Source organism: Lygodium microphyllum, chromosome 22, assembly GCF_053477565.2.
Source record: "Lygodium microphyllum isolate KBCC chromosome 22, Lygodium_microphyllum_v1.1.10, whole genome shotgun sequence".
NCBI classification, from domain to species: Eukaryota; Viridiplantae; Streptophyta; class Polypodiopsida; order Schizaeales; family Lygodiaceae; genus Lygodium; species Lygodium microphyllum.
Genome location: NC_141156.1, coordinates 48,984,831 through 48,997,898, shown reverse-complemented (window position 1 = coordinate 48,997,898; position 13,068 = coordinate 48,984,831). Strand labels below are relative to the sequence as shown.

General features: G+C 41.2%; 1 protein-coding gene and 1 pseudogene across 2 annotated transcripts in view; one reads left to right on the top strand and one right to left on the bottom strand.

Annotated features, from left to right (window-relative positions):
* The first annotated feature begins 361 nt into the window (after positions 1–361).
* IRE1-1 (inositol requiring 1-1) overlaps positions 362–13,068 on the top strand; it is a 47,508-nt gene continuing 34,801 nt past the window's right edge. The window contains exons 1-4 of one of the 2 annotated variants that reach the window (XM_087662410.1): positions 362–669; positions 1,158–1,419; positions 1,498–2,377; positions 2,462–2,888. In XM_087662410.1, the coding sequence (XP_087518536.1) occupies positions 536–669; positions 1,158–1,419; positions 1,498–2,377; positions 2,462–2,888 (1,703 nt within the window). In that variant the 5' untranslated portion in view covers positions 362–535. The remainder of the gene's footprint in view (positions 670–1,157; positions 1,420–1,497; positions 2,378–2,461; positions 2,889–13,068) is intronic. The other variant, XM_087662411.1, reaches the window with a different exon arrangement.
* Positions 7,169–12,252, bottom strand: LOC148017124 (uncharacterized; annotated as a pseudogene).

The following is a 13,068-nucleotide window of genomic DNA, read 5'->3' as shown; positions in this document are numbered from 1 at the left end:
CTTTTTCTCACTTGTATATATGAGACACTCATCATGTAGACAAATGATAAATCCCCCACACGGGAAACCCTTTTCTATTTTTAGGAGAAGGCTTTTAGGTCTACCTCTAGCTTTCAAAATGTGGGAAAAAGTGGTATATTTTAATTTTTTTATCCAGAGCGAGAGGCGATTCGAAATGGGAAATTCTTGAAAAACCATTTCCTGTTGAAAAAACAGCTTTGGGTATCACCTTTGTTTGTACGAGTCCTAAGGTTCTAAAGTACAAAAACGCAAGAACCGCTGGCTCAAATGGTATAACCAACCCAATGTGACGAGTTACATTCTTGCCATCATCTCGCGTCTAAAAATACAAAAGTACATATTGGTTCGTGAGGCAATGGGAAAGTTAACAAGTGGACTCTATGAGGCGACCCGCACTTCCAAACGCGGACTCGGCTAGCTGTGAAAACGGACAAGTCAAAACTAGTGTCTGTTTGCTGATCGCTCGTTGTATACGGAAACCCGAGAACGCGCACGTCATGAAACCTGCACAGCCATGGCTATGGCCATCAACTGGACGCTTCACTTAACCTACTGCCTTCTTCTTGCGGTGCTTTACCTTTTCTCCTCTTCAGCAGCTCAGGATTTACACGGCGCACCTCCTTCCTTACCGGCTCCCATCGAACAGAGGTATGAACACGAACAGCCTCCATGGAGACAAATTTTCCCTTTTCGCTTGTAACGGAGCGTGATGATCTTGCATTAACCACTGTTAGACAAAGAATTTCTGTCTCGCATCTACTTAAGGCATCGTTCTATGCATCTACTTAAAGACATTTCTGTGCTTACCTGAAAAAGGATGAATGCCACTGCTAGAGAAGGCAAATTTGTCTTGCGTCTACTTTCGATTTGTTCTTTTCGTCTTCGTTGTCAGACGAGGCGTTTCTGTCTCGCATCTACTTAAGGCATCCTTCTGAGCATCTGTTAAGACATTTCTGTGCTTAGCTGAGAAAGGATGAATCACTGCAGCTTGCGATTGCGTAGTTTGGTTAAGAAGAACACTAAAAGATGGGGTCATGGACTTTTCTACAGATTTTTGTCATGTCTGTTGGTGCAATAGTGATTCGATTTGTGGTTTCCATCATCATTGTTGGAAATGTTTGATTTCGTTGAGCCAGCAGGTCCTCCCCCTTGGCAGTGGAGATATTGTGGAATGGAACAGTTACTGCACGAGATACACTGACAAATGAAGTTCGCTGGTCATTCTTTTCTGGAGCTCCATTAAGTTCTGCGCAGGGTTTAATATTGGACAGTGCAAGCTCAGAAAATTCAAGTGCCCCATCCGAGATCACTTCTGACCCAGTGATTGCTGATGATGAGTATCTTTTCTGTGGCACAGATTGGAGGCTTTATTCTTTTGATAAACGCTATGGCACAGAAGTAAGTCATTAGAACCAGCTCTATTGATGCCATGTTCTGGTACTCGATGATTTCAGTGATTGAGGTATTACTTTGCAGGGTCTTCCCGTTTCACCTGATGAGCTTGTCAGGAGCACACCAGTGGTTTTAGGGGATAGTGTTATTCTTGGCAGCATGTCTACATCTGCTTTCCTAGTGGATTCTTCATCAGGAGCCTTGGTAAGAACATTCAATCATAATGACCAGTCAGGTGCAGTAGACATCATGAAAGAAGAAGATCTATCACAAGTTATGGAGGAGAATCTGGAGGGGTCGTCCAAAAGCAGTGACCATGTTTACATATTCAGAAGAGACTACACAATAAGGTCTGTGAAGATAGGATCAGGTGTACTTCTATGGAATGTAAGCGTTGCAGATCTGCAATTGTATCATGTTAAGTCCGATGACTTTGATTACCTTCCTGCATCCTTGGATGCCAATATTGAAGACAGGCCAGCTTCACTGGAAGGTCTGAGCAGATCAACAAGGCGATATGATAGCAGACTTGAAGAACAGAATGCCAAAACACAGCTGGCTATGTTACCAGCAAGTGAGAGAGGGAAGCAAGTCGCTACAGTTGCTTTTTATGGAATTGAACCTAATCAGGCGTCTCATTCATCAATTATGGACCTAAAAAAGATATATCTGGCTACTTTTTTGGTTTCTGTGGTGATGGGTGGGTTTGTCATAGCTTTTTTAATCTTCAGGCAAATGAAGAAGCGTGCACAAGAGAAGCAACCTGTAATTGGAAGGAAAAAAAAGCGAAAGTTAAAGCCAGGGCTTACTGAGAATTCTGCAGTACAAGAATCTTCTGAGAAGAGTCCAAACAATATGTCAGCATTGAGTCCTGCAGCTGCATATCATGATACAGCGATTTATGAAAACAGCTATGGGAATTCAAACAATCCCTCACAAGTTCTAGAAGTGATCACACCTGCAGGTAATATGTACTGCATAGAGATGATTGTGAAATTCTTCATGGTTGTTTAAGCTTCGCATGAACATGGCAATTTATGTGATGTAGGCAAACTTGTTACGCGTAGGGACAAAGTGATTGGATTAGGGAGTCAAGGAACTATGGTGTTTGAGGGACTCCTTGAAACAAGAAAGGTTGCAGTGAAAAGAATGCTTTTGCAGTATCATGAAAAGGCTGAGAAGGAAATTTCTTTCTTGATTGCCTCTGATGAACATCCAAATATTGTGCGCTACTACTCCACTTATTGCGATGCCGATTTCGTTTATGTTGCCTTGGAGCAATGTAGGTTCAGCCTTTTTGATCTTGTTATTGCACAAAGTGTCCAATGCCGCAGGACAGTAGAGAGTGTCATGGAGTTTGAAAAAATTGAAGAATCAGAAATCAATGAAATCATAGTCAAGGTTGGTGATGCTGATGGTGACACATTGTGGGACAAATGGGACCGCCCTTCTCCAAAATTGCTGCAGCTCATGAGGTGAGCACTGATCACAAACAGTGAGAGAAAACTTGTGTGTTCCTATTGTTTGAATTTCCCTATTAAGGTAGTTAGTATAAAAGAGCCGATGCCTAAAGAGTGTGACAAATTCTTTTTCTTCGGTAAATAGTGTATGCTGTAGAGACCATACACCTGGCTAATGAGTAAGAAAGAGAGAATCTTTGATGTAGATGAGCAATTGCAATGTGTTCGAGTTTTGATGAGATCAAAGAATTTATGGATCACAATATAATACCTATTTACAGAATGCTATTCACTTGTGCAAATAGGAAAAGTAGAAACTCAAACTCAGCTGTCTACATTATGTAAGTTGTTTCCAAGAATTATGTTGAGTTGGGTTTGAAAAAAGCAAGATTCCCACTTTTGGATTCACCCCCCTTGTGAAACCGGTCTATGACTCACATGAAGCGGTAGTTCCTTCAATTAACGCATGGTCTTTTCACACACACACACACACAAAAAAAAATAGAGACCTCACTCCCTCGCTCAACATTAGATTGGCCCCGTAGACCGGCGACCCTCTCGGTATTTCTTTATCAATTAAAAGAGGGAAAATTACAATTGGTTTTCATCTTTTTTGAGTAAATCCGAGCTACATAAGAACGGTTCAACATGACGAGATCAACATCCCTTTTAGGGAAGCATTTTCTGTAACCATAACTCAATGATTCATGTGTAGAATTGCAGTATGCAGATCTCTGAATTCACTGTTCTTTTTGTCCAACATGTCCAGAACGACATCCCTTTTAGGAAAGCATTTTCTGCGACCAAAACTCAATGATTCTTGTGCAGAATTGCAGTCTGCAGATCTCTGAATTCACTGTTTTTATGGTTCACCAGCATGTCCAGAACAACATCCCTTTTAGGAAAGCATCATTCCAGCATTAAAACAGTCCCACAAACAGCACTAAATTAGAGTTGAAAAACCCTTCGATGGAATCAGTCCATCATGCAAAGCATTTCCTCTGAGAATAGAGAGAGAGAGTTGACCAGAGGGAGCAAGCTTTACCTCCGTACATGAGTCAGAGTCAAAGAAGTACTCTCCATAGCTTGCCCTCAGCTCCTCAAAACTTCATTCTCAGATCTGCCCCTTATGCCTATTACGTTTTTTTTAAAATGCTCTCTCTCTCTCTCTCTCTCTCTCTCGGGAATTTGTGCCACATGGCATACATGTAACAATTTTCCCGTTTAAACCTTCCGGTCTAAAATTCTGCATGTGTGGTGCAAAATTTGACCTCGGCACAGACCATAGAATTAATCCTCGTGCAAACACGAAAATAATGATGCGAACAGATTCTGGGGTTCAAAAATAGTAACTTTCTAAATTTTAGGGATGGTGACCCCTGCATTCCTCAAGTTGTTCTAAGCAACTTTTATCATTGTAACCACATCAAAAAGTGTAATGTGGCTCAATTACGGTGACTTTTATTCCGTGAGCATTCTCACATGTGCATCTTTTGTCTTGGCTAGACTCATTATCATGCACCATCTCCAGTGGCTAAGCACACAATCCCAAACCACTGGCATTCTATTCTTCAGTGCCTGTTCAATATGGAATTGGTCCCAAGGCTCAGACAAACCACCAGTCCAATTTGTCCCAATAATTGCCTCTTTTGGCCATGCAAAGATCTCGGCTTAATCCAAAAGACCTCTAGGGGTAAAAAGCAACAACAACTAAAGAAAAGAAAAATAAAATATTTATATAAATAAATAAGGAAAGCAACTACAAAAAGTATCACCACTCGGTGACACCTTGCATTGGTCCATCCTTTTGGAAGTGCCACGATGCTTGGGTGATAGTGGTTTAGTACTATGTACAATACTTTGATTCCATCTACACACTTAGTAATTACATTTTGCAAATATTTCATATACCTAAATGTAGTTGACATCCCAACTTACCTCATGGTTAATGCTTTAGGCCCTTTAGGATCTTGTTTTCAAATTTTTCTTAAGTCACTCGGTATTCACTACTAAGGTTTGCTTGTTGAGATAGTTTATTCATGAATCATAGACCTGTCCTAGTTGTGATAGTTTATTTGTAGATCCATCCTAGTCCTTTCAAAGAACTGCTGGGTTTCTTGATGAAAAAGTAATAGCCACATAGTATTTCTCAAATCACCTTGGAGTGAATGATGCGAACATGAACATTTATGTAGTAGATCAATTCCTCAATGGTATTAAGACCAAATCCTTGTAGAAGACTTTGAATTTTTCTCTAAAAGAGCTTTCATGAATACATTGGTGTTGGTGCTGTGTATGCACAGAGACAAGCCAATCTCCCTGCATGGCATTTTTCCCTATGCACTTCAATTTGATTTGTGCGATCAGGAATATTGGATTTCTTGTAACTGCCATTGCACTTGTGGCTGTCAGTGAAAACACATATAGTGGACTGCAACATGCAAATCTATTAAAGTTGTCCGGAGCCAAATACATTCCACTATGCTATAAATGCTGCCCTGTTTTCAGCTTCACAGCTTGAGTGACCATTGTTTGTTGTCTCTTGTTGAGCCATGATGCACATGTATCACCAAGTAAGAAACAATTGCCACTCAAGAACATGTGTGCGCCAAAGCATCCTGCCCTGTCACTATCAGTAGATGCAAGCAAGATAATAGATGGGTTGTGGATAAACATTCCCAATGACAGAGTGTCTTCAAGTAATAGAAGACACATTTGACCCCTTCCCAATTCCGTAGACCTTTGGTATGCATAAATCAGCTCAACTAAGAAACTACATAGTGAATATCTAGCCATGTTGCATATACAAATCTAACATCCACTTTCTTGCTCATAGAGTGAAGCATCAAAGTGGTATCTGACATTCTCAATTGAAAAGTGAAAACCAGCTTTCACATCATGTAGAAATAGGTTTACTGTCAAATTGAAATCCTAAAGTGATGTCTAATGTACTTGGCTTTTTGCATATCAGTGCCCCCTCAAGAGTAGCAAACAATTGCCAAGATAGTAATGAAAGAGACCAAGGTCTGTCACAACAAATGTTTGCTATAAATCAGCTTTAAAAGTTGCAATATTTTGCTCATTTTCCTTGGACTAAGGTAGTGATGGACATTGAGGTGGTTTTGAGGAATCAAAGTGAAGAGTACTCCTTCTTGTGGGCTCTTGCAGCTGATACATAGTACAATCTCTATGAACTGCTTATTAAATATTTGAGGATCTCTTCTGTCCTTTTTGGTTCTTTCATCTTCTGTTGTGTCCTATAGTCGATATCAGAGCCAACTCTCGTGGGATTTGAGGATTGTAAAATTTTTACTTTTTCTGACCATGGATGCTTTGTATGAAGGCGTTTTGTACACAGACCTTGTCATGCAAGTGGAGGCAACACTAGTGGCAGTGGAGGTGACATGCTTGGAGATAATATCACTTCACTTAGAGCTTGCTATTCTCCAAAGCGAGCTGAATTCTTGTTTGATGTCTCTTAGCTTTGAGGGGAGGTCGCTGTGATTGGGGCAATGTATGGAGCAAAAGCTGGAGTGCTTGGAGTGGTCAGTGGTCCTAGATTCAATGGATAAAGAGTTCAATAGGTAGGCTTGTGTAGTCATTCCTACCCTACTAGCAATGAGAGGGCTAGCACTGTTTGGGTGTCCCCATTGTTTACATGGAGGATCGAAATGGGCTAAGTGTGAGTGCTTACCTTCCCCTACTTCTATTTCAGCCACTTTCAATCTTTCTTTAGGGGGTGCCTCGGATCACCTTAAGCATTCTAGTTCATCTTTTGTATCTATCTCTACATGTTCTTTGTGGGCTAGATAGGTGACATTGTGTAACCGGTCTGTTCACTGGGAAGGGCGGTAGTGTACAACCAAAATAAATAAATGCTTTCACCCAATTTAACAGTCACCCACTTTACCTGAACTTAAAGACACAGAATCGAGAAGACATACAGGAAGCTAAAATGCTCCTGTTGCAACACATACACCCTGTTGGCCCCTAAGTTAGGCGCTCCTTGCGGTATTTCTTTATTTTTAAAAAGAGAAAGTACAATGGGCTGTCTTTCACCTATTCTGGGTGAAATTTGATAGCATAACAGTACAATTACTGACCCAAATCAAGTTGACCAGGAGAGGAAACTCTGCCCAAGTTTGAATCTTCTGGTTGGAGTGCAGAATTGACCATTTCAACCTACTGTATTTACTGGTTCAGACCTGTTCTGAAACCTGTTTACAACTCATACTGTTCCCTGTACTGTCCAGCCCACTGTAATTACTGGTTCAGACCTGTTTTGAAACCTGTTTTCAGTTCATACTGCTCCCTGCACTGTTCTGCATCATCTGTGCCAAATGCCCCTTCATTCTGACATCAATTGGGCTCTGAAATAACCTCTGAACAGTCCAAAAACAGGACGGATTCAGTGCTGTTTCAGACACTTACTTGGTGAGATTACCACCCTCATCTGTCCCTTGCTGGGACAGCATACAACTGCTCCTGTTCCTGGAGAAAGGAGACTCTTGCCTCATGCAAAAACAGCATATTCCCACACAGCTGTACCTGAATCAGAAGAAAGGCCCTTGATTCTGCAGCATAACCATACTGTCAGGGAGAGAAAGAGAGAGTAGGAAGCAAGCTCAGCCCTCTGTGCGTCATAGACAAGGTAGACCAGCTCTCAAGAGCTCTCCATCTGCAGCAATCCATCTCCCTTTCACAAAATGGGCCCCCCATGCATTGAAACTCGTTTTTGTGCTGCTCTCTCTCTCTCTCTTTTGGGAATTTATGCCCAAATTGTGACACATGGCATACATGTAACAATTTTCCTGTTTAAACCTTTCGGTCTAAAATTCTCCATCCTCGGTTCAAAATTTGACCTCGGCACGACCAGAAGATTAATCCTCGTACAAAAACGAAGATAATGACGCGAACAGATTCTGGGGTCCAAAAATAGTAACTCCCTAAATTTTAGGAGTTGCTTCCATTTCATCTCCACTAGTCTTCTGACCATCTTTGCAGACTATGGCTACATCCAAACCTGTAATGTAGCTCAACTGAAAGTGAATTTCCACTGATGACCCCACATGGACTAATCTCTTGAAGATTTGTCCATCTTCACTTTGAACTAGTCTCTTCCAGGCTAGTTCTTCAACACACTTGTCCATATACACTTTCACAAGTCTCTTCCAGACTTGTCAATCTACAATGCCATCAGTCTCTTCCAGTCTTATACTGGACCTTAACTGTCCAGTCTTGACTCACTAGACATTCCTGTCCGTTTCACATACTGGCCATGCAACTCAGGCGTTTAGATTTCAAGAGGGATCCTTCCAAAAAGAAAAACCAAATAAAATATGTAATAAAGAAATCAACAAAAAGGTAATAGTTGTCACAGTCTTGTGACATACCTCCCTCTCGAAATCGCAAACGTCCTTGTTTGCATGAATGTCATACATGCTTCCAGCTAACCCAGTGAACTTACACTTGGCAGCACATGTACAACACATACATGCTATCAGTCAACATTGTGTACTGAACACACTGTTAACACATGTATGTTCTAACTGTGAAACATGGCAGACTATCATCATGTGACTCCACATCACTGTTTTCAGATATAGTGGCCGGTATAGCACAATGATATCCCCATAGTGGCAGATTCTCATTTGATGACTCCACATTACCCTGACTAGAAATCTAGTGGCTGGTACATCAAAATGATATCCCCACTGAGTCAATTCACAAAATACATGCCTGATCGAGTGACCATTGTTACAACATGTATTCAATTCAATAGAAGTAAAAACTGTATTCTTGCAAGCAATACTTACTTCTTTAGCACTGAGAAAACCATATGGACACAATAAGTGTTAACCTGTACAAAATCTGTTTCTGTACATAATTTTTTTCTTAAGCAATTGTCACTTTGACAATCTATTTCAGCTTAGAGATACAAGGGGTCAAAGTAGGTTGCAAGCGAAATGCTTCAAGGTAAAGTTTCAACACATTAGGTGACTCTGCAAGTTCACCTTTGTCCATCCACTTAGCATCTATTGCTGGATAGTTCTTGAACTTAACCAAATACCTTCTAGCAACTTTGCCTTTCACTTTCCTTTCTTTGTGTGCCAATACCTGTTCTAGAACAAGAATTTCATCAAGTTCCTTAACTTCAGGCTGTTCCTCAGCTGGCATATCTTCTAGCACATCACCCATATATGGTCTAAGAAGACTTACATGGAAAGCATTATGAATCTTCCAATTGTCAGGCAATTTCAGCCTATAGCTAACATCACTAATCTTCTCTGTTACTTGAAAAGGCCCATAGTATGGCATACTAAGCTTAGTGAAAAGACTTTCCTTGCCTTTTCTCTTCTTTAAGCGTGCCTTTTCAAACCGCAACAATACCCAATTACTAAGTGAAAATATCAATTCACGACGGTGATGATCAGCAGCTTTCTTTTGCTTTGCCCAAGTCCTTTCAAGGGCATGCTTAACTTTCTGATACATTTCACCCATACTCTGCACATACTGATCTGCCTGAAAAATCTTATCCTTTGTATGCAAAATGGGAGGAACCTTTTTACCACCTTCAACAATTTCAAAAGGGGCTTTGCCTGTTGACGAATGCACAGTATTATTGTATGTATACTCGACCAAAGGCAAATACTGCTCCCACTTTGACTTGTGCTCTGACACATAACACTTAAGCAGATCCAAGACAGTAGAATTTGCCTCTTCTGACTGTCCATCAGTCTGTGGATGAAATGACGATGAGAACTTAAGCGTTGTGCCCATGTTCTCAAATATGCCTCTCTAGAATAGACTTGTCATCCGTGGATCACGGTCACTGACAATAGACTGTGGCATACCATGATACTTGAAGACATTGTACATAAACAAACGTGCCATCTGATCTGGGTTTATCTTCTTCGTGACAGGAATGAAATGAGCCTGTTTGCTAAACCTGCAAATAATAGTCCATATCCCATCATTTCCTGTTTGTGTCCTTGGAAGATCAAAGATAAAATCCATAGCTATGCTTTCCCATGGTTTATCTGGAATAGGCAATGGCTGTAAAAGCCCTGGTGCTTTTTGCCTATCAAACTTGACCTTCTGGCAAATCAAACGCTGCCGCACAAAAGCATCCACGTCTCTTCTCAAAGTAGGCCAATAAAAGAATGTCTCTACTGCTTTGACTGTTGCATCAATACCACGATGCCCTGCATACGGTGGAGAATGACTCTCTGTCATAACTTTCCGTCTCAATGGCATAGTCACACATAGTCTACCATCCATCAACATGAAACCATCCTTGAGAAGATAATGCTCATGATGTTGTCCATTGACAAGCTGATCAAAGATTCTTGCAAAATCTTCATGATCAGCATACTGTTCTTTCATATCATCAAGCTCATGATGATAAGGAATTGACACAGCTGAAATTTGTGGCTTCCTTGACAAAGCATCAGCCACAACATTCTTTTTGCCTTCCACATGCACAATCTGAAAATGGAACATTGACAAAAAGTTTGCCCAACGCATATGCTTTTCTGACAGCTTAGTTTGAGTTAAGAAATAACGCAATGTCTGATGATCTGTTTGGACAACAAAATCTGCCCCAAGTAGGTAGTGTTTCCAACTAGAAAGCGCATGAATCACAGCCAGCAATTCTTTCTCATAGACCTGCATAGTCTTTTCTGGCCCTCGCAAGATTCTGCTTTCATAAGCCACTACCCGGCCATCTTGCATTAACATTGCACCAATGCTATTGCCACAGGCATCACATTGGACAATAAATGACTTCCTAAGATCTGGCAGAATGATCACTGGACTAGAAGTCATCTTTTCTTTAAGAAGATTAAAAGCTGAAATCTCTTTCTGTGTCCACTGGAAAGGGATTCCTTTCTTCTGTAAAGCATGTAAAGGTGAAGTAATCTCTGCAAAATTGCGAATGAACCTCCTGTAATAAGAACACAAACCCATGAAGCTTCTAACATCATGGACAGTCTTCAGATCTGGCCATGTTCTAATTGCTTCAACCTTAACAGGATCCATTCGGACACCATCCTTTGACACTATGTGCCCCAGAAACTGGATTTCTTCCAAGAAGAACTCACTCTTCTTGCCACTGATAAGCAACCTATTACTGCAAAGCTCATCAAAAACTGCTTTCAAGTGTTCTCTATGCTCCTGTTCATTCTTTGAAAAGACAATCATGTCATCAAAGAATGTACCAACAAATTGCCTGTATGGACGAAAAATCCTGTCCATCATTCGATTAAACGTAGCAGGAGCATTAGTAAGTCCAAATGGCATTACCAAGAACTCATAGAGACCAAACGTGGTCCTAAATGCAGTCTTATGCACATCCTCTTGCTTAATCCTGATCTGGTGGTATCCACTCTTCAAATCTATCCTGCTGAAAATTGACGCTCCTTCCAGACGGTCAAGGATGTCGTCAATTCTTGGAATGGGGAACCTGTTCTTGATGGTACTCTTGTTCAACGCTCGATAATCTATGCACATGCACCAAGAGCCATCCTTCTTCTGCACTAAGAGCACTGGTGAGCAAAAGGGAGATGAACTTGGCTGAATCAGCCCTTTTTCCAACAGCTCATTCACCTGGCTCAATATCTCTTTCTGTTGGGCTGCACTAACCCTATACGGAGGTCTATTTGGTGGGCTACTGCTTGGCACCAAATCTATTGCATGATCCTCAGACCTCTTTGGTGGCAACTGTGATGGTAATGAGTCAGAAAAACAGTCACTGAACTGAGACAAGAAAGCAGACCTGTCTCTATCTAACATAGATAAATTTGACTCATCATTTTCCTTGACATCACGTGCAAAAATCAAGTATGCAGAAAGATGATTCTTTATTACAGATGTAATGGCAGAAGCCGATACAACAGGTAGAGACTCTCCTTTAAGCTTCACATCAAGCACATGAGTCTTTCCCCTATGTTCCAAAGTCAGTGTCTTGTTAAAGGCATCCATCACACCATGCTTTCTGAACATCCATGGCATTCCCAACAAGACATCTCAGCCTTCAAGTGGCATGATATAAAATTCTTCTGCATCAACATAAGACTGTATATGAAGACGCAGCTTCCCAAGAATGGGTGTCACAGACTCTGAGTGACCAGGACATGCCAACCCTGCCTCTGCTGTGTAGCCCATCTCATCTGCTCTGATGCCCAAAGTAGAAGCCAACTCTGGTGAGATAAAGTTTGCCTTAGCTCCAGGATCAAAGAAAATAAGTACATGTTGATCCCTAACTTTACCCCAAGCTCTGCAGAGCTCATTAGCATCCGAGTGTGGCTTGTCTCCTAGCATATCTGGCACTAAACCTGCTGAAGGTTTGGGCTTCTTTCCTTTCCTGTCCTCTTTATCATCATCAGCTGATCTCTTATTCTTGTCCGGACAGCTAGACGCAATATGACCAGTCTGCTCACAGATAAAGTATTTCCTCTCAGCCATTAAAGCCTTTCTCTCTTCAAGAGTCTTGCGTACAAAAGGTTTTTTTTGGTCCTTTGACTGCTGTCCAAAGGACTTGGCTGGCTTCTTCTTGAACTGCCAAGATTTACCTATGCTTTGAGAAATCTGAGAAACCTGTTTACCAAATGGCTTCTTTGCTGAAAATTTTTCAGATTTGTCCTGTTTAATGCTGCCCCCCAAAACCACTTGACTGTCCCAACAATAATGCACTTCCTGTGGTGGCATTCTCAATTAACTGAGTCAAAGTGGTGACCTTTGTCTTTGTACAATAATTCCGGAGTTCCTTGGGCAGTCCATAGCAATATTTCTCTATCTACTCGGTCAATGGCACAACCCTGTAAGAAGTGACTGGAAGTAAATCCTCCCTAAACTTCTTGTTATAGTCTTCCAGATCCTTGCATTTAGATGCATCCAAATTGTGCCAAGCTGACATAACATCAATCTCAAATTCATTGGTCAACCAAGCAGAAGCAAATACTTGCTTAAAGTAAGTCCAAGTGGCAGGAGCCTGTCCTTGCATCAACAGTGTACTCCACCACTGACTAGCATTGTCCTTAAGAAGAGTGGCAGCTTTCCGGACCTTAGAAGGCTCTGTAAAGTTCCCTCTGCAAATGCGGTATCAAACTGCTGTAAGAAAGAGAGTGCCTTAGTCGTATCTTCAAATCCTCGAAAGATGTCAAACTGTACGGCTGTACCACCTTCCTTGTATGGC